The 27194-nt window shown below is 38.5% G+C and overlaps 1 protein-coding gene across 1 annotated transcript in view; it reads right to left on the bottom strand.

The window, feature by feature from the left end:
- LOC108578563 (LON peptidase N-terminal domain and RING finger protein 3) overlaps positions 1-25726 on the bottom strand; it is a 94543-nt gene extending 68817 nt beyond the window's left edge. The window contains 1 exon segment of the mRNA XM_017941927.1: positions 25156-25726. Within this exon segment, the coding sequence (XP_017797416.1) occupies positions 25156-25726 (571 nt within the window).
- Between the last annotated feature and the right edge of the window lie 1468 nt (positions 25727-27194).

The raw sequence follows: 27194 nt of genomic DNA, 5'->3' as shown, positions 1-27194 counted from the left end.
ATTCGGAAAGACGAAACGAAGAAAAGAAACTTCGTGAAAAATTTGTATTATTATATAAAGCGAGCAGCATTTGTTGCGGTCACTTTGTCAGGTCAGTCATTTATAAACCAGTATGTCAGATTCGACCTTGTTTTCGTCTTATAAAGAATTTCATGTCTTAGCAACATGTATGTGTACCTACTTGTCTTCACAAAAGGTGTACAACAAGACTACCTTGTATTTAGATACAAGCTTGTAAGCATTTAGTCACCGATTTCCTTGTTCTTTAAATTCATGTTATCGTGTTATACTCGATCGTGCTATCAGATAGTAATTCATGGAATAGCCAACAAGGTCGTCAAGGTATGATAGTGAACGGTATTTGTAAATACCCAAGCGAAATTAGTTGTACCGGTTAAACTTTGTCGAACGAATTACAGGAACGTAACTGTAACATTTTCGAGTTCGATGCGATGTATTAATCAGGACTGTACAACTTGGAATAGTCGAATTATTCGAATAATTCGGATAATTCCGAATACGAATTCTTTATTCGGACCGTTTGAATAATTTAGATAATTTCGAACGCAAATTCTTTATTCAGACAATTCGAATAATTTGAATATTCCAAGTGTTTACATTTCAGAATAATTGAATATTCGAATAATCCACTTGTGCAATGTTCAACTACTCGAAATTGAAATCCGAATTCTACTGATAGTCGAATGATTCGGATAATTTTGAATACGAATTCATTATTCGGACCATTCGAATAATTTTGAATACGAACTCTTTATTGGGATAATTCGAATATTCGAAATGCTCGAATTGATACGCCACTCAAAGTTGAAATCAGAATTCTACTGGTATTCGAATAATTCGGATACAAATTCTTTACTAGGAAAATTCAGATAATTGGAATACTCGAAGTGCTCGAATTTCAGAATACTCGAATACACCGAATATTCGGATATTCATAACAGCCCTAATATAAATCTACGAAACACTTTTCGAAAAGACCATATGGTTCCACTACAGATAACACGATAAAAATAATATCGACACTATCGAGTTTTCAATGTTGACCCGCTGCAAGAAAAGGTTTGCCCGTCAACAGTTTTAGAACGTGAAACCTAGTCACGACAGATTTCTGATATATTCAATTACAGCTTGACTGAAATTTCTGGCATTTTCACGAGATAAACAAAAAAATGTAATGAAATAAAGACTTGATTGTGTTTCCCCTCCACCTGTCGTACTCACTTTCTGGAAGAACGAAATTAACTCTGTCACAGTGTCACCATCGGATTTCACAACTCGCCCTGACCTAGCTTCCTTGGCTCGCAGGCTGAAACGAACACCGCACGTTCAAGCTTTTGAAACGAAATACGCGGCTCTCCCCGTGGCAGGCAGACGTGGAGTTTACCCGACGATTTTCTTGCGTCTCGCATTGTGAGAAACGGCTGTGAAGAGCTGCTCTGCTCGAGAACTGGAGCGAAGAAACGCGTGAAATTGAGCCTCGAATACGGTGTTCGCGCTTTCTATAGAACGCGGCGTCGTACACCGTGCGTGGTGTAAATGGAGGACGAGCTGGATTCCATACCGCGAATTGTGTGTCGCGAAAATGCTTCATACTCGATGGCTGAATCTCAGCCATGAAATGTGAGAATAGGTATGTACAGGTTGTACGTAGGAAATGTACAAATATTTTCATGGTATTACTGTTTGTTTTAATATTTAAATGATAGTTTGTTGAATAGGGAAATATTAACCCTTCACCGTGAACACTCATTTTGTTTTCGTATTTAAATAGTGATTTATTAAATAGAGGAATATTAACCCTTTAACGCTGGCAACCATTTCTCACATTTGCACACTATTCCTTTTATTTTAATATTTAAATAATGATTTACTAAATAGAGGAATATTAACCCTTTACCACTGGCACCCATTTTGTTTTCGTATTTAAATAATGATTTATTAAATAGAGGAATATTAGTCCTTTAACGCTAATAACTATTCCTCACACAGTCACTATTCTTTCTGTTTTAATATTTAAGTGATGATTTGTCGAATAGAGGAATATTAACCCTTTACCACTGGCACCCATTTTGTTTTCGTATTTAAATAATGATTTATTAAATAGAGGAATATTAACCCTTTAATGGTGATAACCATTTCTCACACACTCACTATGCCTTTTGTTTTAATATCTAAATAGTGATTTATTAAATAGAGGAATATTAACCCTTTAACGCTAATAACTATTCCTCACAAAGTCACTATTCTTTCTGTTTTAATATTTAAATAATGATTTACTAAGTAGAGGAATATTAACCCCTTAACGTTGACAACCATTTGTCACATTTGCACACCATTCCTTTTGTTTTAATTTTTTAAATAATGATGTATTAAATAGAGAAATATTAACCCTTTACCATCCAATTTGTGCATTTTTTAAATTATTTTCTTTCACTTTTTGTATCGCCTTACCCTTTCTATTATGGTAAAAACGTAAGTTACAGTCTTTCAAAAATGACAAATATCATGAAATTTATTTCTATGCCATCTAAACATCAAGTTGCAAAAGAATGCGAGTATTAAAGGGTTAATGTGGTTACAGTTAGTCAAAATCGTGTAACGTAATATCTAATTGAAATAGGAGAACAGATACAAATACATTTTGTGTTAACGGTGTATTTAAAGAATTTACCTAATCGAATATTACAGATGTTATGTTTACGTCGCATTCGAGGAAGCAAGAGGAAGGCGAATGCTGATTATTTGTAGTATTATGAATAATACAATGACAACGATGTATTCTCGAATGTTTACGTTTCACTCTGGGGAATGAAACGGTGGTACAGAAATTGACCGATTACAACAGACTTATAGCCAAAGTGAACAGTCACCGAATGCTTACTTTCAATACAGAAATAGGATAAAGTGGTGAAATTAATTGATTACACCGTGTCAAAAAATATCTACGAACAGTTGTTCATTATCCAAAGATAACACGGGATCGTTGTAACAAATGTATCTACGATAATGACAAATCCTCAAATATACTTATTTCTTATACTGTCCATCTGTTCAAATTCGAGTGCAGTAGTTCCCAAACTCAATCACACCTCTCATAAATGAAACAAAATCACAGCTGTTACTTATACGCGTTAAATAATTCAGTCACGTCGAAAAATTTTTTGACTGCCGTTCAAAATATTCTCGATTCTCTCTTGAGAATTTTATGAATAATACTCATGTTAAATATTACGAATATGAATACAGTATGGTCCCCTGTAACGCGGGAAATGTAATACAAATTAAGGTCCACCGACATCGATTTTTAGGCCAAATTTAATTAACCCAAAAATTGCAAAATTACAAATTTACAGATTTTGTATGTTCTCTCTTTTTTTTTTTTTATTGCGTTATACGGCGACTGTCGCGTCGCGATCTTTTGCGATGTTCAACAGGAAGCTCGTGGTCGCGACTGTTACCCGCCAAATTAATACTCTACTTTGCTCGAACGTTAACAAAACGTAGAGTGCGTCACGAACGATTGACGACTTTGTTTCAAAGACTCGAATTGTACTTGAACGGCTGGAGAGAGTATCTTGTTCACACGAGAGAATCTTTCGAATGTGTTGTGTCTCCTCGAACGGCTGGAGATCTAGTGGTGTCGCTCGATGGAACCTTTTCTGAATCTCTCGCTCGATCCCCGAATTTTTCTGGAGTCCTCCGCAACTCCCCCGCCAAGTGCAAGAAGGCACGCTGATTGGTTTTTCACGAAAGCACAAGCTTTGAGTGTCACCCACCCTTCCATTGCGCCCTTAGCGCGCTTTTCCTTGGAAGGAGTGGGGCCATACCTGCGGGTGCGTGGACTCTTCGCTGTCCTTCGGTGACGCGTCGGAAATTCCCGCCAGGTCAACCCTCGGCCGAGAGTGCCGTTATACGCACCTGTGGATTGACCCTTCAGTAATACCTGGTTTATGACACGTCTTCGGTTATCGAGGACGCGGAAAAGTCGAAATTCTAAAGGCATCGTTCTGTAAGAAATTACTTACTTTTCCGCGGAGCTACGAAGCGTCTTTGTTCTCAAAAATAACCTTCTCGTGCGAGCGTGACATAAACCCGGTCAACGAAGACCCCACGCGTTCCGTACCTGCGCGACGGAACAGCGACAATAGTAATTTTGTAATATGAACACCGTACTATGAATATTCAAAAAAAGAATTTTATTTTATTCATAAGCACACAATTCACTTCATTTTATATTCACAATACAATAATACATTTTATTAAATATCTCATGTCAATATTTGTGCCTGCACAGTGTTTAATGGTTGTTTTCCCAGCGCCCGAATATTTCTAAAGGTAACTGTACGTTATTCCAGGCACAGATTCGAACAGCGAATGCAATTCAATTCACATTGACACGCTTCACGAAGGAAGATGCAGTTGACTGTCTCACGAGCCACGCTTTTCACGAACAATGCTCACTAAAACGTGCCTCTGTTTACTTTGCGCGTAACAAAGTCCGTGGGAGGGGCGTAGTATTCCTGTGACGCTTATCGTGAAAGATAGGAGAGAGAAAACAGAGGGAACGAGAAGGACCGTGCATGTATGATAAACGAAACCGTTCAATATTGTTATTACATAATAATCCTGAGCGTACACCTTCACGGAATGGTACAGTTTCTGCAGCCGTTTAGAAGAAAGCAGGAAAATCACGAGCTGCATGATTTCTTACGTGGAAATTGAATTTTTATGAGGAAATTTGTATACTGTATTTTGTGTAACAAAATTTGTGTAGAATAAATTTTAGTAGAATTGTACCAAAAATGGAACATATCGTGTAGAGATTGTGCAAAGAAAACAATTTAGATTCTTCAGTCATTTAAGAGGAAGAAAGAAAATCACGAGCTGCACTTTCGTATGATTTCTTGCATGGAAATTGAATTTTTACGAGGAAATTTGTACACTAAATTTGTTAATAAATGTTAGTAAAATTGTACTAAAAATGGAACGTATTATGTAGAAAATTATGAACAATTCTGTGTTTAATTTAAATGTTCTCCTTTTTTATTAATTCGATCAAAATGTTGGATCCACTATTTAGAAATGCAAGACGAAAAGAGCGAAGATAATGTTCTTCAGAGCGATCAAGATCAACGATTTGTTTTCAAGTGGAATTACGCTCCTCTTTGAAACGAATTAAAAAATTTCTCGTGATGAACTCAATAGTTCGTGATACATACATATATGTATTTTATCGGTGAATAATAATTCATCAATGACTGTACATGTTCTCAGTATATCTGTTCCAAATAGAGCGAATCAATATTGAAATTGAATCTGGACAATACATTGTGAACACAATATTATTGATTTTCTCATGAAATATTAGATTACTATTGATCATCGGTGAAATTCAATTTGTTCTTTGACACAGATTATCTTTCTCCATATACAGTCGATCGCAAAACGATTCGAACATTATTTAGAACAGTGTAACTTTTCTCAAACTGGGCCAAACGACTCGAGTTCGTGTTTTTTTAGAAGCTAGAAGGATTGGTATACTAGACGACGTGTACCAGAATTTGGAAAAAAATTGCAATTGTGGGAATCGCGAAGAAAATTGCAAAAGTCCCTGTTTACAAATGAAAATTCTAAGGAAAACGAGTATTTCTTAAAACTTGTTCTATAATATCAACGGTTTCCTTTCCTTTTCGAATTCTGTCACGTTTGATGGTCATTTTGGAATGTTTATTAGCAAAAATTTGTATCCCGGCTTCTGAGAGAACAGAAACCGTTATTTCCACACGAAAGTGAATTGTAAAGTTATGCTTTCAGGAAAAATCTTCAAGAAAAATGGAAAAATAACAAGTAACACTCATTCTACCTTACAGAAAATTTTAAATAAATCCCACGATTAATATCTCAAAATTAACAGTACAAACTTTACCTTTCCTATATTTATTTTCAGTTAATAATCACAGGTGACCCTGATTTCTAACGGTTACAAACATTAAATTTAGTATAACCAGAGAAAATTTACTATATAAATTATTTCACGGTATTACAGCCGATAAATCTTAAATAAACTTCTAATATACATAAAACATTATTTAACATAATGAATTTTTCCTTCACTATGGTTATTTTCAATCGATGACCACGGGTCAGCCTGATTTTTAATCCCTACGAAATTAATTTAACCACGAGTAAGTAACGAGAACGGTAAAACCGAAAATCTCCCGCGAAAATTTCCCGCCTGACCTAACCGACGATTTTGCTAATGACTTTGGGGAGAGGGTACCGCAGGTATATAAGGACCCGCCGATGTCCCGCGAAATCATTTACCCTTTATACTGGGCCCTAGACACTTCGCGGCGTATTTTGACCTGAAGGTTCTGAGATGTGAATAGAGTGGTCGGGGGCTACTAGCTAGTCTATGTCCACCCTGTACACACTCAGCCTTCTTGTAACACTTGTATACATTAGAATCAATTAGAATTTCTATTACTAATTATTAAACAAATTTTAACAATTACCGGCACTCGCTAGGCACGTAATATCAGACTTTAAATACTCGACTTCGAACTTCGGTTTAGTCATAATTCTATTAATGTTATAATAACGTATAATTTATTAATTTTCACAATTTTATTATTAATTTATACTTCCAAAAATTTGTTAAAACATTACATATTATTATTTATACATTTTTGCAAGTTTCTTTGACAAATAAGTACGTTTCAACGATCTTATTACTTTCTCGTTGTGAAATCAAGTTCGGAGGATTAAAAATCAGGTTGACCCTTGGTCGTAAATTTAAAATAGCCATAGTGAAGGTGAAATTATTATTTTAAATAAATGTTTCTATACGAATTAAGAATCTATTCAACGTTTGTTTGTTGCAATACCGTGAAATAAATTGTATTATATATTTTCTCAGTTTAGACTGAATTTAAAGTTCGTAAGGATTAGAAATCAGGTTGACCTGTGGTCGTAGATTAAAAATAGCCATAGTGAAGGTAAAATTATTACGTTAAATAATTGTTTTTATACGAATTAAATATTGATTCAACGTTTATTTGTTGCAATACCGTGAAATAAATTGTATTATATATTTTTTCTGTTTACACTAAATTTAAAGTTCTGTTTACATGTTATAACAATTAGAATGTAGACGTTTTGCCGTTTCACGGTTTTTCCTCTGTTAATTATGTGTTTATAAATCATTTCAAACTAAAGCAGCACCATGCCCACCCTTAATTAAACCGTCTCAGTAGTTTACCGTAATTAATAATCTATTTTCGGAATTTATACGAGAATTTTTGAATTTTAGTAAATACTAGAGTCAGTGTCCACCCTGTACACACTCAGCCTTCTTGTAACACTTGTATACATTAGAATCAATTAGAATTTCAATACAATAGACTGAATAATAATTCATTTTAACTAATACCTATTAGAAATTTTCCTTTTAAAACAAATATAAATCATTTTACCAATTACTGGTACTTGCTAGACATTTAATATCAGACTTTAAATATTCTCCTTTCGGTTCTTTTAAATACAATCAAATAATTTCTTCAATTATCGATACTGACTTGGAATACTCCGCTTCGAATAAAATATTTCGAAATTATTTTGAAGGTTTAGGGAAATAAACATTTGAATTTTAGCCATCGTTGTTCTTCATACTTGTCGAATAGGAATCTGAGATTTTGCTAATGAAAATTTGGACGTTTCAGCTGTCGAAATTAATGTGAAATTATTTCATTTTCTTTCAGTTTTGCTAATTTATCTTTATTTTTCCAATGTTTTGAAATATTTTCTGTGCTATTGAATTGATTTTGAATTTGTTTTATGAATTGTTATTTTCTAAACTGTGATTACCTTCACAGGTATCCAAGGAATTGCATGAATTGCACGTTAAGTAGTTAGTTGATTTATTATTGTATATTGCGAGCTGATTTGAAACGAGTGCACTACACTCGTGCACTATGCCCACCCTAAATTAAACCGTCTCAGTAGTTTACCGTAATTAATAATCTATTTTCGGAATTTATATGAGAATTTTTGAATTTTAGTAAATACTAGAGTCAGTGCATCGCGTATTCAAATAATAGCTTCATCCCTAGTTCGTTTATTATTGAATATTTTTACGCGTTTAACTTATGCTTCTCCCCAATTCTCGTCGCGTATTTTATTCAAATTTTCTTATACTCTAGAATCGAAAAAGATACGAATTCGCGTTTGTTCTTTTCTTTCAATTTACATACCGCGTTTATTTTACACTTTCTTTCAATTTTTCATTCGCGTTCTATGAAAGTTTAGTTTAATATTAAAATCCGCGGTTTCTCCCTTTCTGAATAAATCGCGTTTCGAAGTATTTTTCGCGTCGTCCACTCCACAGTGACTCACATATTGTGAGTCTGTGAGTCTTGGAACATGAACGGCGGGGGACTGGAATGATCTGAGAGGAAGGAAGGATGACAATCTGAGAGGAAGGAAGGAAGAAATGCAGTCAAATCCACGTTACAGAGCTGAGCTGCTTAATCAGCGAACGGTGAGTTACAAAAATGGGTTTTTTTTTTTTGGTGATTTGGTTTAGTAGTTAGTTGTATTGTGTATTGCCAGCTCAAATATGAGCTGGCTGCCCCAAATTAAACCGTCTCAGTAGTGTTTCGCAATTAAAAATCGGTTTTCGGAATATATACGAGAATTTTTGAATTTTAGTAAATACTAGAGTCGTTGCATTGAGTATTATAATAGCTTCATCCCTAGTTCGCTTTATATTGAATATTTTTACGCGTTTAATCGATACCCTCCTTCAAATTTACTTGCGTTAGAGATTCGGGAAAAAACATTAATTCGCGGTTTATTCTTTTGCTTTATATACATCGCGTTTATTTCATATCTCTTTTCTTTTTTCACGTTTATTCTATTTAAAGTTAACTTGATTCTAAAAATCGAGAATAATATAATATCGCGGTTTCCCCTCTTAAATAAATCGCGTTTCGAAATACTTTTCGCGTCGTCCATTCCACAGTGACTCACATTTTCTGAGTCTGAGTCTTGGGGAATCAACGACGAGGAACTGGAATGATTTGCGGAAGGATGACGATCTGAGAGGATGGAAGGAAGGAAGGAAGGAAGGAGGCAATGCAGCCAGGCAGCCAAATCTACGTTGCAGAGCCCAGCTGCTTAATCTGCGAATTGTGAGTGAATTTTTTGAGGGTTTGGTGGTTGGTTATATATGTGTGTGCATGTGCATGTCGAAGCTGAACTACCAAGAGGTCAAAGAAGAACTGGATGGACTCTACTGCACTAATGGTGCAAACGCCCTCCCATTATTAGAGTATCAAAGTAGTATACCGCGTTAATTCAATTTAGAGTCAATTTTCCCATTTACTTTCGATCGATACGAGAATTTATCACGTCGCGTCGCGTTTGATAAATAGCTTCGTCCCTTTTTCCATTTTTGCGTTTCTTTTCTCTTTTCTTTTTTGAATTTTTGCTAAATGTCCCAACTAAAATCAACTACAGGAAAATATGGAGGATAATAAAAATTCGCGGTTTCGGGTACTAAACAAAATCCCTGAAAATGAAAATAAATCGCGATTCGTACTCCACTTTTCGCGCGTCACCCTTTCACAGCTTTCCAAGTCTGGTGGGTCTTGGGCATTGGCTTTGGGTCTTTCAATCTATCATTGTGGGCCACTGGTGGGATGAAAATTTAAGGCTGAGGGGAATTCAATGGTCCACTGAGGGAATTGCAAAAGTTTCATGGGTCTGAAAGAAGCTTCCAAGTGAATTGTGGGTCAAAATCGAAGGCTGGGAGGACTGAAATGGGTCACTAAGGGTATCTCAAAGGTTACGAATGGTGAGTCGTATGAATTATTTATCTTGTCAATCTAATTTATATTCTGTTTCAGTGTTCCAGCGAAATTTTGTAAAAATTGTAATAAATTCGCGGTTTTCCTTACTAAATAAAATGAAAATAAATTGCCTGGGCGTTCTTGATCGTAGAGATCAGTTCTCAAAGCCTATTGTTGCCAATTCTGACGAGATAAAAAGTACCGAGAGTACTGATAAGGTTCAGGGTAGGAATAAAATCTATTTAACAATGTCCACCTCTGTGGTCTGTGTTTAGGGAGTTGTACGTTTTTTCGATGATCGATTTAGGTAAATATTTCGAGCTCACATAAGAGTTCAATTTTCTCCCATTCGAAAAAGAATTTTGCCTTGAGTTGAGAACCAAGCGAATCTTAACTTTAAGTAATTCATAAGATAAAATAAGTTGGAAGATATTTTACACGTCGTGGGATGCGTGCGTTTTAATTTTAACTAGTTCGTAAAATAAAATAAGTAATTCTAAGATAGAAAATTGTACCGAATACCATGTGAGCGCTTTCTTACAGAGATACGCGACTCATTTCTAGCACAATTAACAAAATACCTTCTGCATTTTGACTATCGTCGATACTGACCATAGAATAATAATCTTCTCGCGAGTATCAATTCTCGATCGCTCAGTTCCTTCGAGCTTTTTCACGACGTACTTGTCTACGAATAGCGCGCGATATTCGTAGAATAATTACATCGTGTAGGCTCGTTGGTTCTTTCGCGAATTTTTCCCATTAAGAATTTTCGATAAAATTCCTTTTGCTACAAATGAGAAACGCGTGTCTCTGAAGATAGAGAGCTGCCAGTAGGGCATGTGTTTTTGTCGGGTCCCTTGCGTAGTCACCTCCTCGTGGTGGGACCTGGTAATTGGTATCCTTTTCCAAAGAAAATTCTCACTTTTGCAAAAGGATACCAAGCTAAGAACTACGCGTACCCGTCGACACTCTCATTCTCACGAATACAGAGTGGACTGCAGGTACAAATGATTCATTCTGAGTTGTGAGCGTTTCAACTTTAAGCAGTTCGTAAGGTAAAATAAGTTAGCATAAGAAAATAGAAAATAAAGTGAGTAATTGTAAGATAGAAAATTGAACACCATGTGCGCATTTCTCATTTGTAGCTAATTAATAAAATGCCTCGATGCTTTTTGTACTTAAAGAAGTATGGGAAAATATTTCGACTACTAAGGAATTAGTTATACAACAAAATATTAAAGTTAGAATTGTTATGCTTATTTACGCTCAATAGTATCTCTCTATTTTTATTAATAAAATGAGACGAATTTATTGCTCAAATTTTTCGCGACAAACTTAACATCGTTCGTACTGAAATTTTTGCCTGCGATGGTCATCTCTCGCCCATCGCCGTTGACCTGATTCATTTTTCTACAATTATTATATTTTGGGATATCGCTCTGAATAGCAGAGAATGCCTCTTCCAAACAGGTGAATGTCCGAAGCTAAAATTTTACATTTACGGTCCTTTCATAGCCTTCAGATCCATCAAGTTGTTAGATTTATCAGTCAGTTAGATATAACAAAAATGAATCTAACGCCTTACTAGGAAGTATATATTACTTTTGTATACGTTCGGAGAAATCCGTTTTAGCATTACCACCTCTGTTTAGTGAAGATCTAAATGTTTATGATACGTGACAAAAGGACCTTCGGTCCCAAGCGGGGTCGTAGGCAATATTAGTAGGAGGATTCTCAGTCTGTAGACAGTGCTCTTACCATCAAGTAGAAAAGCGAACCTTCCTTGTGTCCAATAAAAGTTTATAGTTTAAAATAAGGATTAACTCCACTGCAAAAGAAACGAATCAACCTTCTATTCGCTCGAACATACTAAATTGCCTACATTTCCCACTATTTTCTCGAAACGGAATTGCACGTTTTCCAGTATTAAAAACACACTTTTCCCCGGCGCTCGTATTTGTCATCGAACATGCTACGTAAAGTACAGCTTGCACTCGAACGATAATTATAGCCCGCTTTGCAGAAACGGGATACCGCGACTCGAAAATACTCGCAAGACAATGGTCACGCTTGGGAAATGCGTCGTCTTGTTACGCCTGCCTCCGTGGAATTCGCGGACAATTTCTCTTCGTCGATCTAATAACCATCGATCATTCTTCTCCGGTGGCAAACGAGAAGGGACAGAGAGAGAGAGAGAGACAATGGCCTTCCTTGAAGGAACGTCCGCGCTGGATTTGTATGCAAATGGCTCCCATTTTAATTAGAATTCCAATTCTCTCGCAGAACGTTCTTTCTTCTCCGCGTTGAAATGTAAATGGTAATTAAGCTCTTTTTAATGAAAATTACACGCGAGTCTAATTACCCTTTTGCCATTCACACGATTAGTAGATAAACAGCGTGATTAATTGGAATAACGACGTGTATTAAACGGGAATGTTTTAAAGATATATCCGAGGTTCAACGAACTCTGACTATTTATGTCAATTGTTCATTCCGATCAATTGTTCCAAATAATTCCGAGATAATTACGCAAATTTCAATGACGTAACGAAGATTTTATTGTTAACAGGATAAGAGTCTCGCGAATCATTTCAATTTGCAGCGTAACGTGAGAAATTCTGAGATACGGAATACCTTGTTAATCGATAAAAGAAACCATTTCAACAGATAATGTAATAGTATACAACCTATCGTTTACTTCCTATTCAACTAAACTTTCGTTTACTCGTATCTGATTTATTAGTGTACTTCTGAGAACCTCAGATAAAGTCATTTAGATAAAGAATTATCCAACCATTCTACCATTATCGATTACATAATGACAAATTAACGCTTCTATTAAGATCATCGTGATTTTCGAACTTTCCTGTAATTAGAGAATATAATAATCAGGGCACACTAAAGTGATACATCTACTTGGATTAAGAAAATGTGCAATGTGGTACTATCCGTATAATTCTTGACTGCTCCAAGACAAAGTGAAGAAAGGAGAAAACGTAATATTAACAGGAATATAAACGATATTCTAACATTGTCCACGTCACAGCGAAATATTCCAAATTTTCATTCCCATTTTCCAAAATTTTCCATCATTTGTGAATCGGTGGCATTCAAAGACACTGTACGGTTTTTTTTTCTAATTTTCACATTTAGTATTCGCGACAATATTGGCAGTCGATGCGACTCAAACGTTAAATAAATGCATAAATAAAGATGTTGGGAAAAATGGGTTTTAAATAAACTGCTTCAGCTTTTAGTACTTGGATATTTTATTCCTCTACGCATCGGAAGTGACTTCCTTCTGTTATTAATGTCTTGAGAGGACTAACTCTACCGGGCACGCAGAGCCGGTGACACGAGGCACCGATGACCTCATCTAACAGGGGTGCGTTATCACCTTACTCACATAAACAGTGTGAGAAACGGTATCTCCGTTCATCAAGAGAATAAGAGATTAGTTTTTGTTTGGTTTACGAGTAAAACTAACAAAAGGAAAAACCAAAATATCCTTAAAAACAAATTTTTCAATCTCACAAAATAATCTGCTTCGATGAATCAGGAACGAAAAAAAAATTAAAAAACAGCGTTCTCCTCGCAAGACCTCGTGCAGCTACACACCAGGGACTAAATTGAAATTGATTCGAAGAACACGCAACATCTGAGAAGACGAGCGAGCGCGTTCACCGGCCTGCCACAGTGGGAAATTAAAGTCTGCGTAACTGGCTTAAAGGCCAGGTGGGACGGTTGCAGGTGTAACTGAGCAAATAAGCGTGTTCAGGGTACCAGGTACTCGCAGATGGCTCCATGGACTGCTCTGGCCACGCTACGATTCGTTTTTGCTTCTTTAAATTTAGTTTCTGCGTCGCCGACACGCTTACGTAATTTTCATATTCCCCGACTGCACACACCGCGGATGCCCCTGTCCAGCGTAATATCACCGTACTCTGAATGTTCGACCGTGGGCCATTAGCCGCGTCCTGTGCGCGCCTCGGGAATAAATTAAAAATGCGTTACATCGGCGGCGGCTGTTCGGCATCGCTGGGTATACAACGGAAAGCTCCTTTTATAGAATCTGGCATATTTCTGGCTTGACACACCACTCGAAATAATACCTGCACATTGTTGCGTGGATTCACGTTGCCTCGAGTGGTGTTCGTCTGTTGAGTTATCTCAAGGGGAGGTTCTGGTTTATGCTGAAGATAGGTGTATTTTTAAGGTCTGGAAATTTCCTATTTTTCGAGAGCGTAACCCTTTGCTTTGGAATTAGGAGGTGTGCTTATGGTGTGAATCATGTAATAAATACAATTCTATTAAATTTGAATTGTAACTTTGACTACTTATTTTATGTTATTTGTGCATTTTCACTTTTCTTTTATTTCAAGTGATTGTAGGGCTTGCGGTTGATCTTTCGATCGTTCAAGCTTTGCCGGTTTTTGCACGTGCGTGCCGACTAATGGTCTAAGGCTTCGAAGGACCAGTTTCTTGATTGAAACACTAAGTTTCTATTTTTCTACAACTAATTCAAGATATAAATTCTACTGCGAAGTGAGAGGTGTTTCTCTTGCGGGTTGCAAAGTGTTTCTTTTTGGAGTCTCTGCGGTTTCCCTCGACGAAGACTCCTAATTTCCTAAAAACACCCCGATTGGTGATTTTTCCTTTTCTAGATCACCAATCAGTTTACTCCGGTGCATCGCAACCTCCCTCCATTTCGCCCTTGGCGCGTTATCTTAAGGTGGGGTAGACAACGACCGGAAAAAGTGTTCGGTGGACGGATGCGTGGGAATCCTGTGGAATCTCCGCTTTCCTAGGCTTTGTTAAAGTCAAGTGGCCCATCGACGTTGGCAAAAGTCGTGGACCACTTTTCTATTTTCCGTTCGGAGACTCCAGGATTTATGGCAGGGTGTGGTCCTAGGGACCAAGTGTCGCAGGCAACGCAATAAACACTTGTGATGTTTTGAGAAAGCGATATTTGCCTGCGACGGCGACCACTTGACTCGCTGCCATAAATCCGGCTACAGGATACGCCTTAACAGTGATATTGAAACTGTGAATCTGGTTTATGCTGGAGATAAACCATGGAGATGTATTCTTAAGGTCTGAAAATTTGGAATTCTTCTAAAGTAAAAGTTCAAAATTTAATTTGAAAATAAAATGATAAAATTTTATTTCGTAAGATATTGTAACCCTTTAACGTCACACACATAGTATCATAAATCAAGATATGACAAGAGAAGTACGGTGAATTTCTTAATTATCACAAATATCGAAACTACGAATAGCCAAGGCGAACGATTAATCGTTAATTTAATTTGAGCGAATTCTTCTGCGTCCTCTAATTATTTCTGAAAATTCGAAATTTGATCTAAAGAATCTTTCGGCTATAAATTGCGACCAGAAAGCAGAGTACATTATACGAGTATCACATTGCCTTCCATGAATCCTTAGTAAAATACAAGATGAAGTAACGAGAAAACTTTTAGAAGCTAGTATATGGATTCTACGAATTTTTCTGCTTCTTTTAATTATTTCTGGAAATTGGACATATTTAGTAATTCGTCGAAACGTTTCTTTTCTTATTTTTTACGCTCATTAGAATAATTCTATCTTACGTCGAGCACACATCTACAACTTGGTCACTGCATTATGCAACGCAAGTTTCAGAGATACACCGACTAACGAATTTGGTCAACCAGTATCTCTTAATGCGCTTTGCTAGAGATTAGTGCTCTAGAGGACAGAAAGATTACGCGTCTGCTAAGTTGACACACATAAATGTGTTGGTAAGAAGAATCACATTTCTATCAATTTTGTACTCTCAATTTGGACAAACGAATATCATTATCACGTGACACACTTTCACAATCAACTCTATTTTCCAATATACTATTCGAACAAACAGAATTAAACGTAACGATAATCAACTAAATTTTCCAAGTAATTCTTTAAATTTCTAATTCTTCCAATTCTTCTTTTCAACTCTTGTACATCTAACGATTCGCGAGTTCATGAATATTTAAAAGAGCAAAGCTGGTAAAAGAACGTTAGTCACTTTCAATGTTTCGCTCAGGAGAGCAAGAAGTCCTGTTGAAACGTAGCTTGATCGAGTAACGACAGATGCTCTTCCCACATTTTCTCACGGTGGTATTCCGCGGTAAGACGTGGAACGACTCTTTCTGATACCGTTGGCAAACGATTACGGGGAACAATGACGCGTAGCCGCGATAACACGTAATCCCATGCTTCGTGACTAATCGTCCTTGCCGAGATCGTCCTCGTTATCTTCGTCATCGCGGATTACGTTTTACACAGAAGGTCCCGTGTACGATCGTAGAAAAATAAGAATCACCAACGATTAAACCCCGCATTCCGTTGCATCTGATGATACATAAATGACGATAGTGTGCGATTTTCTTTAAATAGAAGTAGCAGAGAAAAGAAAAACTAACGTATTTTATATAGTTAAGTAATTGATTATTTAATTAGTTTATCCCTTCGCGGTATAACTGAGTGGTACACGAATTACGAAACGATTTCATGAATATGGAAAAGAAAGGGTTAACGAAGAAAGAGTGGACAAAGTTACTCTAAAAACAATTCATAAAAGAGTGGAATCTATTTTTCTAGTAAAGTTTCTTCGCATCTGATCTCGTCTACAAGTTTCTTAGAAATATGAAAATTAATCACTGGTTAAAAACGATATCATTATGATAATACACGTCAGGTGTCTAGGAGTAATCCGAGTACCTCGGGAATTCCTGATTTAAATTTTAATAATATGTCGCTTGAATAATTCTGTAAATTGTTGGATAATACTTCACCTCGTATTTCCTTTTTTCCAACAGAGCTGTCCAATTATTCGAACGCACGATAAGACGGATAATTACATTCGATATCTCGATTTTTTTCTCCTCGCAACACCTTCTTTCAAAAGGCAACAAATACGTCTATGCAAGATGAATCACCGTAGTTTTTCTCTTCCCTTTAAGCGCAAACAATTACCATAAATTACCGGCGCACGCTGTCTCTTTTTCCCTCGACTGCGAAGCGACGTTTAAAAAACCGAACAAGGTATTTATTCGATTTCACTGTGTGCGAATTGCCAGGTGTTAACGAATGAAATAATTTTAACGAATGCGCGAAGACTTCGTTAATTAATCCTTTCGACGCAGACAAAACGGGTTAACAGAGAAAGAGTAGAGAAATTCTTCAAATTTTCCTCTAAATTTCCTCTGATTCCTAAAATTCACCTCTGAATTTACAGAAAAATGTAATCTATTTAAGTAAATTACAAAAGACACAAATAGGAAAATAGAGTTATTTTCTTCTCACTTTTTTTTCTTAATTAAAGAGGAATAACGAAGCAATAAAAATTCAATCAGAGAACAAATTGTTGCACTGTTTTCTACAAAAAAAAAAAAAAAAGAATCTGATACATCGTAAATAGTTTTTTTCACAGAGAAATCTTGCGCAGAACCTTGTTTCGCACATCGTACTATTATACTCAACCACTACACACACAGCCACGCTTATGGGAACTTATTTTTTTGTTGAAATGCAAATATTTGTGTGGTACATACAATACACGACGGAACGAACAAGTCAAGAGTACTTCGTCTTCGGTGCATGTTCTCACACGTAGTACTTACACAATCAATCATAGACCTAGTGGTATTAAACTGTCTATTTATACAGTTCACAAAGAACATCCTTTAAATCTGAAGTTCGATTACTGTATCATGCTAAAACAATACTTGATCGTTCGTTCTCTCCACTACAAGTTTAGTGGATGATCAACGTTTCGAGGATATAAGACTGTCGCGTGCTTCCTAGATTTCCTCACACTTTACCGATCGTTCCGTCGTCATTGGCAATTGCAGCATTTAACGAAACATCCATAATTAAGTTACGCTTTTAGAATCGAGGTGAATGTAGCGCTGAATTTTTGTTTGGTTCCATTGTTGCTGTTTTTCTTTAATTTTGAAAGTTAGTGACGAGTGTTTTACTTAATTTGTCTTTTTTCTCTTTTCCCCTCTTTGCAGCTGGTTTAAGCTAGATCATACCCTTTGCACAATTTCTCACTGACTCATTATTCCTTCTATTGTTCCGTAATGCGTAATACTATTGTTAAGTTATACGAAGTAACCATTTAACACGCTGGTCAATGTATGTAAATCTTTTCCTAAGTAACAAAAGACGTTTCTTCCATTCATCAGTCGAGTGAATTGGTGTAAGTACGTGAGAGCCAAACACTCGAGACGTCAAGAATTCAATTTTACTTTTTCTTAATTAAATATTCCGATCTTTCTAAATTCGTTCTAAAATTTTGTCTAAGAGACATTAAGTACGTAACAAAATATTTAAGTAACCCTTGTATAATACGGTAGTTTGAGAATAGATTCATCCGATACAACGCGAACGTCTGACACGAAACTTTGAATGAAATGAATTCCCCACCTTTTTCATCATAGTGTAGTATTCCGCGGCTCGCGATTCCTTGCGTTGGTTTATTATATTCAATAGGTACGCGGTAGGAGAGCCTGACGGAAACTGGGGCGAAATAAGGGAGCTGTTCTGCGCGTAGTACTATTCGACTTTATTAGACAGTTCGGTGACGTTCGGTGCGTGAAGACCACTAGACAATAATCTGCTGTTTCGACGGAAAAGGTTTCTAGATATAGGTTCGGTAAGTACGAGAGTAGGGGTTGGTCTCAGAGGTGAATGTAGGGAGAGGCGGTGAGGTCTAGGTTCAGCGATGAGTAAAAGTAAAGGATGATGTGGAGGTCTAGGTTTCGGGGTGACTAACGTTAGGATGACTAAAAACTAATGAAAGATAGGAGAGAGGTATACGACAGTAGTAATAGGTTTAACCCTTTCGTGAGCGAATTATTTTTTTAAGAATTTGTTATTTATCGACAGATCGTAGCGTCTGTAAAGGAAAGTAAGTTAATATCATGTTTTGTTCAAGTACCGGAAGGGTTAAACGTGAATTCTTAGTTTACTTTCAGCGTTAAAATGTTATAAACAATACTTAACCCTCTATGGGCCGAATATTTTTCTTGACTGTAAAAGAATTTATGTAACGTAAAATTAGCAAAAATCGACCTATAAATGCGGAATAACAGTGAATTCAGCAGTTTCGACAATTTTATCGTAACGAATACATATTGTAACTTTGAAGTAACAACGGTTATCAAGAAAGTTACTGGTTGATAAGGAGACATTGTACAACAAGACGTTTATGCCATTTTGTGGAAGAAAGTTCAATTATTTAATAAAATATCGATATATTAGTACGTGACTTGAAAGTTACACGGGCCCATAGAGGGTTAAGTAGAATTTTTCTCGTAGAAATGAATTCTTTCCGACTTTCGGGTACGATCAAAGTTTCACTTAAAAACGATGAAACCAATCACTCGCCGAAAGAATTTCCATTATTATTGATGGCCTTTTGCCATTTTTCTCGCAGCCTGCGAATATCGTCGCGTTAGAAACTTAGTGTCTTTGAATCAATTACATACAATCCAATCGGAAAGAATTCATTTCTACGCCTAATAATCATGTCCCGAGTTTCGATCACCGTAAGAAAACTAAATTTAGAATGAAAGTTAATCTCCGTTACTGACACAACTATTTTTGTCACACCCTCGCCAAAATCTCTACCACAAATCTGATTCGTTATTGCAAGACAAAGGGGTTGACCCTTTGCACACGCAAATTCTTTGCCATAAGAGAGTAGTAAATCAAAGAATTTATAAACTTTTTTAAAACTAACAGAAAGAAGGCAGAGTGTCCCAGTTTTTTCCGATGAAATTTGGTCGGTATGTTTATACGTAAGTATAATCTGGGATAGAGAAAACCTAGAAGTCTAAAATTTTACACAGTTCCGTCTCTCAAGGATATAAACAAATCCTGCAAGTTTGAAAAAGTCTGCGATCGCAATTCTGAGATAGAAGAAACCTGGAAATCTAAAATTTCCCACAGTTTCGTCTCTCAAGGGTATCGACAAATCCCGCGAGTTTGACAAAAGTCGCCGACTACAACCGCAATTCTACACAATTTCACGCGGAATGCCTCTAACGCTTGTGGACCGACGCGTTAGATTTTCCGTGACGACTTCCAGTTCGCGGCAGAAGGTCTTTGTGTGTTCGCGGTACATGCACCGTGTCCCGCCGAACGGGCCGCTGTTCGGAATAATCCGGCCTCTCGGCACTCCCGACATTTCTCTCTCCTTCTCTCTCTCTCTCTCTCTGATTCTCTTTCTCTCTAGAAGCGTTATATAAGAACCGCCTCAGACTGGCCGTGAACTTACCGACGTCGTCGTCTTCGCGTTCGAACGCAGCCGCCTCCCTTTCCACGCGCGAGAGTCCGCGTTCGGTGCACTCGGCATGCAACGAAGGGGGAGAAGAAGGAATGCGATCGATTCAGTTATTCTTTCCACCGGGATCGAGAGAATCGCTTTACCTGCCGGCTGCAACCGCCGCTTTATCTCGCGGCAGGAACTTCTCTTCCAGTGTTTCTCCGCGATCCATCGCGAGTCTCTTCGTTTCGGGTAAATGGAGCGTGAAGGAACGATCTGTTTGTTGATTAATTGTCCGGACCGGTCTCCGCTTGGAAATTTCTCGTCGGAGAAGTGGAATTGATCGACGGTGACTTGCTGGATTCTGACGATTTTTGAAGAGTTGTTGCGGGACGAATGAGAGACTTTTGTTTATAACAGAAGAGTTGCATGGTGTGAATTGTTAATTGTAGATTAGTTCGACTGCGACGAGTAATGGAGATTCTTCTAATTCGATTGCGAGATTGTAATCGCTGTTAAAGAGGTCACTTGGACGATGTTATTTTCAAAAAATTATTGAATAATTAATGTATAGCTATTTTTTGAACAAAAGTGTTTCGTTTCAACTTAACTTTAACCCTTGAGCGGTCTTCGGGTCTTTTTTGACCCACCGCCTTTTTATATTTTTAGTCATCTTTGCTGTTATCAAGTTTACGTTTCTTAACGTTATTTTAAACGTTTATTGTCTAGGTTCGTATATCGCGTTGGAAGCAAAAATTGTGGAACATAAGGTCTTGGGTCCTTTTTCACCCAAAAGTCTTAAGTGTACAGTTAAAACGAAGAACGCAGTAGGGTTAATATTCTGTAGCTTCTTAAACATCGTCGCATTCTATTCCCACGCTCGTTATTTACGGAAGAAATATAGTATTCTATAACAAAGTTGTTACTATTGAATGAAATTTTGTTTTTAAAATAGAATTACGATCTTTGAAGCAATAGGTTTTTAAAAAGATCCAGAAGGATACTTAAAAACACAGATTCTCAAGACACGAAGCAAAGGATACTGTAATTCCAAATAAATTTCAATCACAATTAATAAATATTCAACACTGTAATTTTTATTGAATTTTTGTTTTTACGCAACATTTTCTCCTTCCAATTCGTCGAAAACAAAACGATTCAACTTGAAGAAATTCTCAACCACTACATCACAAACGTCGAAATTCGGCAATAAAATTGCCGTGTCTCGTTTAGGAACATTCCAGAGGATACACAAGAGAATCGCAAGCATTCCAGAAACACGGTCGATTGTCTCGAAAGTGAGGGCCTGCGACGATCGCGGCGTAGCGTCACGGATTAAAAAATAGAAACAGGCCTAAGAGACGATTCGAACGTCTGGATGTCTGGACAAAGGAATCGGTACTCCAGCTGCAACGAGGTCGTTAACCAGGAATCGAACCGGAGCGATTAAAACCCACCTGGGGGGACAGAAGAACAGGAATCACATTCATCCACGCAACGAGAATGCGCTTCTAGATGATTCGTTGCAAGTTAAATTGCCCGTAGAAATCTTTCTTTACTCGCGTTCCAACCCTACAACGACAGCTCAGAATTTTAGAAAGCTTTCTTTTGGAAACAGAATGACATTGCGTGTTAAAATTTCGAAAATTTTTAAACGTTACATATTTTAATCGAACAAAATATTCAAGAACCACTTTGTGTGTTTCTACGTTTTCAAACGCAAAAATCGACACTTTTTTTAGTGAATTCTCTCGTTAACGAATATTGAAATACACCCGTCCCACAATTTACGCGAATATCCGTTCCACGTGGATTTGATTTACGCGAATAAAAATCGCGTAAATCGAGTCTGTCGGTACAAAAGGAAAAATATTGGAAATAAAAGATAGTAAAAGTTTTTCGCTGTAGGTTTTCCTCCTTCTTCAAGTCGATTCAAAATTTTCATTTTCATGTCCAAAGACATCGACTTTCTCTTCTTTCGCGTGATTGAAAGTTTGTTAGACACGACTGGGTTAAAATTTTAAAAATATAAATTATAAATCTAAACAGTATAGTAACAATGTCGTCCTCTCAACGTCCAACATTCGCTTCCGCACTACGGCCCAGCGGCCAAAGACAACGCCTTGTGCGAGCCTAACGCGACAAAGTTTCTTTCTGCGTCACGCGTTCCGCCAACCGATCTCACAATACTGACTGTATAAAAGTGTCAATTTTAAAACTTATAGGAAGATATGTATGTACATATCTGACCGCGTAAATTGAGGTAAATTTGCCGCGTAAAACAAATACTCGCGTAAATTGAGGGACGGGTGTAGTTCTAGCGCGATTTATGTAATATAATTATACGCGGTCTTCTTTTTCAATTACGTTAAATTACACGTGCATACATTAGTTCCTTTAATTTCTTAACACTAAACGCACCACGCCTGGTCAAACGACCGGTTTCAAAACTTCATTTAAAACCGTGCATCAGTTTTTTCCCGCTCTTCTTAAAAATGTCATTATCTGAAGACTATTTTCTGCGCTGTCTCCTATATTCAATTAACAATCGCCTGTATTCTTTTCGGAAAAATATGATTGTTCCGTAGTTGGTCATTTGACCGCCTACGGTAAGAATAGGTATAATAAAGTGTCGGTACGATTAGTGTTAAATAATACCTGCATATTTGGGGTCTTTCCAATTTCCGTTCTCCATCAATTTTTCCTTAGAGAGTGTTAACACTAGGTTTACGGACATTTCTTATTACCTATCTCTACGGACCGCACGGATTCTTCAAAAAACAACATACACGCTATTAACTTACAAATGCAATTCTTTCGGTAAGAATTTCGCGAGGTCGTAAATCCCGCTTACACCCTAGGGTTTGCTGCCCAACAGAGAAATTGATCTCTTTTGGTGGTTCGAATTAAGATCCGATAATTTAGAGAATTTTATTTGAGACTGAATTTACAAATGTTGATTGGAGATATTGTATTAGCGAGTAATTCGAATTTTGCGTGGTAATGTGTTTGGCTGGGTTGGGTGTCACTGCGAGAGCGAGAGACTCCAGGCGCTTGGTTAGAGAACGACCCGTGGAGTCGTCGCCCTGGCAGAAAAGAGCATCGGCTATGGAGAGAGGAGGTTCGCGAGGTTTTTTGGAGGTTTATTGCGGGCCGATGTGAGTTTGGTGAGAATTTTATGATGATAATCCGTCAGGCCGAGGTTTCCTCACGTGCATGGCGACGCAACAGTAATTTTCCTCGTGAAATTCTAGTAAATCTAGTGTTAACGCTGTATCAACTCCTTTCCCTCAAAAATTTTCCCCACAGAACCTCCTTCGTCCACCGAAACCCAAATCAGCAAAAACATAAAAAAAAAGATCGGGCAAAAATTCCGACAGTCGATGAATTTAAGGAACAAAGTAACGGACAACGCACGGCACGCCAGTGTTTCATACGCGAGACAAAGAGGCCAGGCCGAAGTGCATATGATTTACGGCGTTGTTTGTAAAAACGTAGAACGCGTTTCAGCTGCGTAAAAAGCTTTCTTTGACAGATAACATTATCCAGAGATTGAGCACGTAGTAAAATACACACGTTCGAAATACCATTCATGATATATCGTTTGTTTCTTTTCTTTCTTTTTTCCGTCGATTTAAAATCGTGGTTCGTTGACAGAGAGAACTTGAACAATTTTTTCCGAGCAACGTCGACGATAATCGTTCGTATTCCAAGGCTCGAGACGTCGGGTGTCTATCTTTGAAATCACGGCTACGCGCAAAATTAATTCGATCTCCTGCGGTTCGCAACGTTATCCGGATTCGTTGTTTCGTAATGATCTTTATGTAACTACTTTGTAATCCCTGGTGAGAATTTAGTAGTAGCACGGCTACACTTTTCCGTACGCAAATCGCGCGTTTCACCGCGGTCGGTTGCATAAAAAAGGGAAACAAAGGACGATCGAGGCGACACCGAGGCTAAATCGAGACGCGTCCCCCTAGCATGCTGCGCTACTTCTCCTCCGGTAAGACTGAAAAATCGCTCTTTTTAAATCGGGACCAGAAATACCTCTTCCGGAGAGAGAGAACGTGTACGTAACGGCCCGTAGTTTCTGTGGAATCAACGATCACGCGGAGGAATCGGTAAATCCTGATCTCCTCGAGTTCTGGGAACAGTGGAACGTCCGTAAAAATTGGACGACACCTTGAGTGATATTTTGTTTTCACACATGTGTGACGTTTAGTTTCGAGAAATTGGTACGTTGTAACATTGCAAGTTTCAAATTTCTCCCTACTTTTAACCGAGCCACTCGGAAGCCAAAATGATTAATTACACTTTTTGGTATTTTTCCAAATATAGTATCGAAGCACATACTTGGCGCTTGATTTTTCATAAGTAAGAGAAATTTCATGAATTTGGTTTTACGGAGGTAGTCACTTTGGCTTCCGAGTGGCTCAACCGTGATAAAGATATCGTACAATAGCATAATACGAATGCTAACACCTTTTAAATAAAAGTGCCCTACAGCGCGCTATAATTTTCGAGATTTTCCTACGTCGGAGAACTGATTTGACGAATTAACCGTGTCGAGCTATTAATTACTTATACAAAATAAAACTAGGTCGATACTTCAATTCTTTTGGAAATTATATTTTTCCAAAATACACGTAAATTGAATTAGCCGCGCTTTTGTTGTTTCTCAAATGAGTCCAATAAAGGATTATACTTCGCACGAAGAAAAGAGAAATATAGAACATTCCGAAGTGGATCCAAAATTCGAAAAAAAAATACAGAATGTTCCAAGTGGATCCAAGAAATGTAGATCGAAAATTCGAACAAAATGTAGAATATTCCCAAGTGGATCGAAAAAATATAGATCCAAGATTCGACCAAAGCACAGAACAGTCCCAAGCAGATCTAAGATTCTTCCAAAGATACAGAAGATTCCCAAGTGTATCGAAAAACAATGGATCCAAGATTCGTAAAAAAATATGGACCACTCACCAAGATGAACAGCGAGGTTGTACCTCTCGAGTGCCTGACCCAGGTGGCCCTCCTTCATCAGAATGTCACCCTCGTGTCTCGCCCTGCTGGCCTCTGCCTCGCGTGGCCACCACTTTTCCACCAGTCTCTGCACCAGCACATTCGTCTCACCCACAGCTACGATCTTCTGCCCGCACACGCGACAGCTCTTCCCCGGGTCCGCGCAATTCTTACAGTAAGTGTGACCGCAGTTCGTGGTCACCGGTTGACACAGCGTACCCTCGCACAAAGGGCACGCGAACGACGTCTCGATCTTCCTCCTCGAACTGGTAGCCGTGGTCGCTGCACCCGACAATTCGTCCAACAACGCGTTCGCCAGGTGTTTCAATCTCTCCTGTGGCACGGTGCCCACCGCCAAACACCTCGAGTAAACACCGATGGACTCCCTGATTCTGCCACACTTCGCCAGAGAATCTCCATAACCTACAAGCACCTCGAAACTGGGCGCTTGCTGCTTCAAACTACGCTCGTACATCTCCACGGCGAGACGATAATTCCGCGACGCGAACGCTTCTTTGGCTAACTCGGTCATCTTCGTTTTACGTAACCAAACACCCGAATAAAAATTTTCCCTCCTTTCGACTCTCCTCGTTTCGATTCGTGGGAACGACGCACTGGCTAGGCCAGGGATTACGTGTACAACGTTGTGTCGATCGCGAGGTAAACTGCACGTCGCGATCCGCTGGTCGATATCTTCGCAAGGGTAGCCTTCGGGACGTTCAACATTTTTCCAATTACGAGAAAAACCAAAACAATCTCTCTTCTTCTTCGTTGATTTCACTCGGTGAAAACAACTTCTTTCTCGATCATATCGATTAACCGATAACAACGAAGAAAGCACGTGAAAGAGAAAAAAGGAAAACACTTTATACAGAGGAGAATATTATCAAACAAGGGTGACGATAATTATCGACAGCGGTGTCGACGAACCGGCTGGAATATGTAGGGGACAACAACAATAACAACTGTCCCGTCTCGGTAAGTTGCGATCGCGCGTTTGACAGCTGTGGTCGGACCTGCCAGAGCACGCGGGACAGAGATTTCACGTTAGGCGCACGCCACACAGATACGTCGCTACGCACGGCACGACGGCGCACTGACGACTGCTCGCTCGGCTGTCACCGCTCACTGTCACAAACGTAAACCAACCGGGCAGCTGCGAGAGGGGTGGCCGCTGCGCGGTGGTGGTGGCGGTGCAACCGCGCTGGCGACGACGACAGCGCCGCGTCGCGGCACACACACCTTCCAATATTCCACTCTGCCTCTACCTCACCAGCTATTTCGTGATAGCACGGCCCGTCGCTGCGTTTCTACGTAGGTGTTCGCGTCGGTGTCGGGCCACACCCCCACTACCACGCTCGGGCATCATCCTGTGCATTCCCCCCGCTGATCCAACCGGTGCTTAACCCCTGACTCAACCTTATCAGTATGATACTTTCTTATTTTTCTTTGCCTTTTAGAATGACTTTTCTGCTCGAACCAATGTCACAGTTTTGTCGCAACAGAACGAGGGTTGGAGAGAATTCATTCTTTCGGATTGTTGTCGGTTTTTCAAAAGTCTCTTCTTTTTTTCTTTTGAGTAATCATCACCGAGCCAGAGATCCGAGTACTCCCGACGTGTACTTCCCCGTGTTACGCTGGATTTCTAGGGTTTCGTTCATCTTGCGGCCGACATAGTACGGGGAGTATCAACAGGCTCCTCTATGGAGCGTATCGAACGGCGTCCTGCCTGGCCTACCCGCGCTTCCAACACTCTGTTTATTATCCCTCCAGACGAGATTTTCGAAAGTGTACCAGATGAAAACTTGGTTGTCGATCGTGTAGAGTGAACAGGTTGGCTCTGGTTTCGAGATTAGCTCGGGTGCAGAGGACACTTGTTGTCGCTCGATCCTCGTTGGATCTCGAGCTTAAGGTTTGGTAGGAATCGGCGAAGAAGAACGGAGCACAGAGACGAAACACACAGGAACTGGTTTATCGCGGGTAAAAGAGGCAGCCGGGAT

This window comes from Habropoda laboriosa, unplaced genomic scaffold (genome assembly GCF_001263275.1).
Source record: "Habropoda laboriosa isolate 0110345459 unplaced genomic scaffold, ASM126327v1 scaffold41, whole genome shotgun sequence".
Classification (NCBI taxonomy): Eukaryota; Metazoa; Arthropoda; class Insecta; order Hymenoptera; family Apidae; genus Habropoda; species Habropoda laboriosa.
This window is presented reverse-complemented; position numbering and strand designations above follow the sequence as displayed.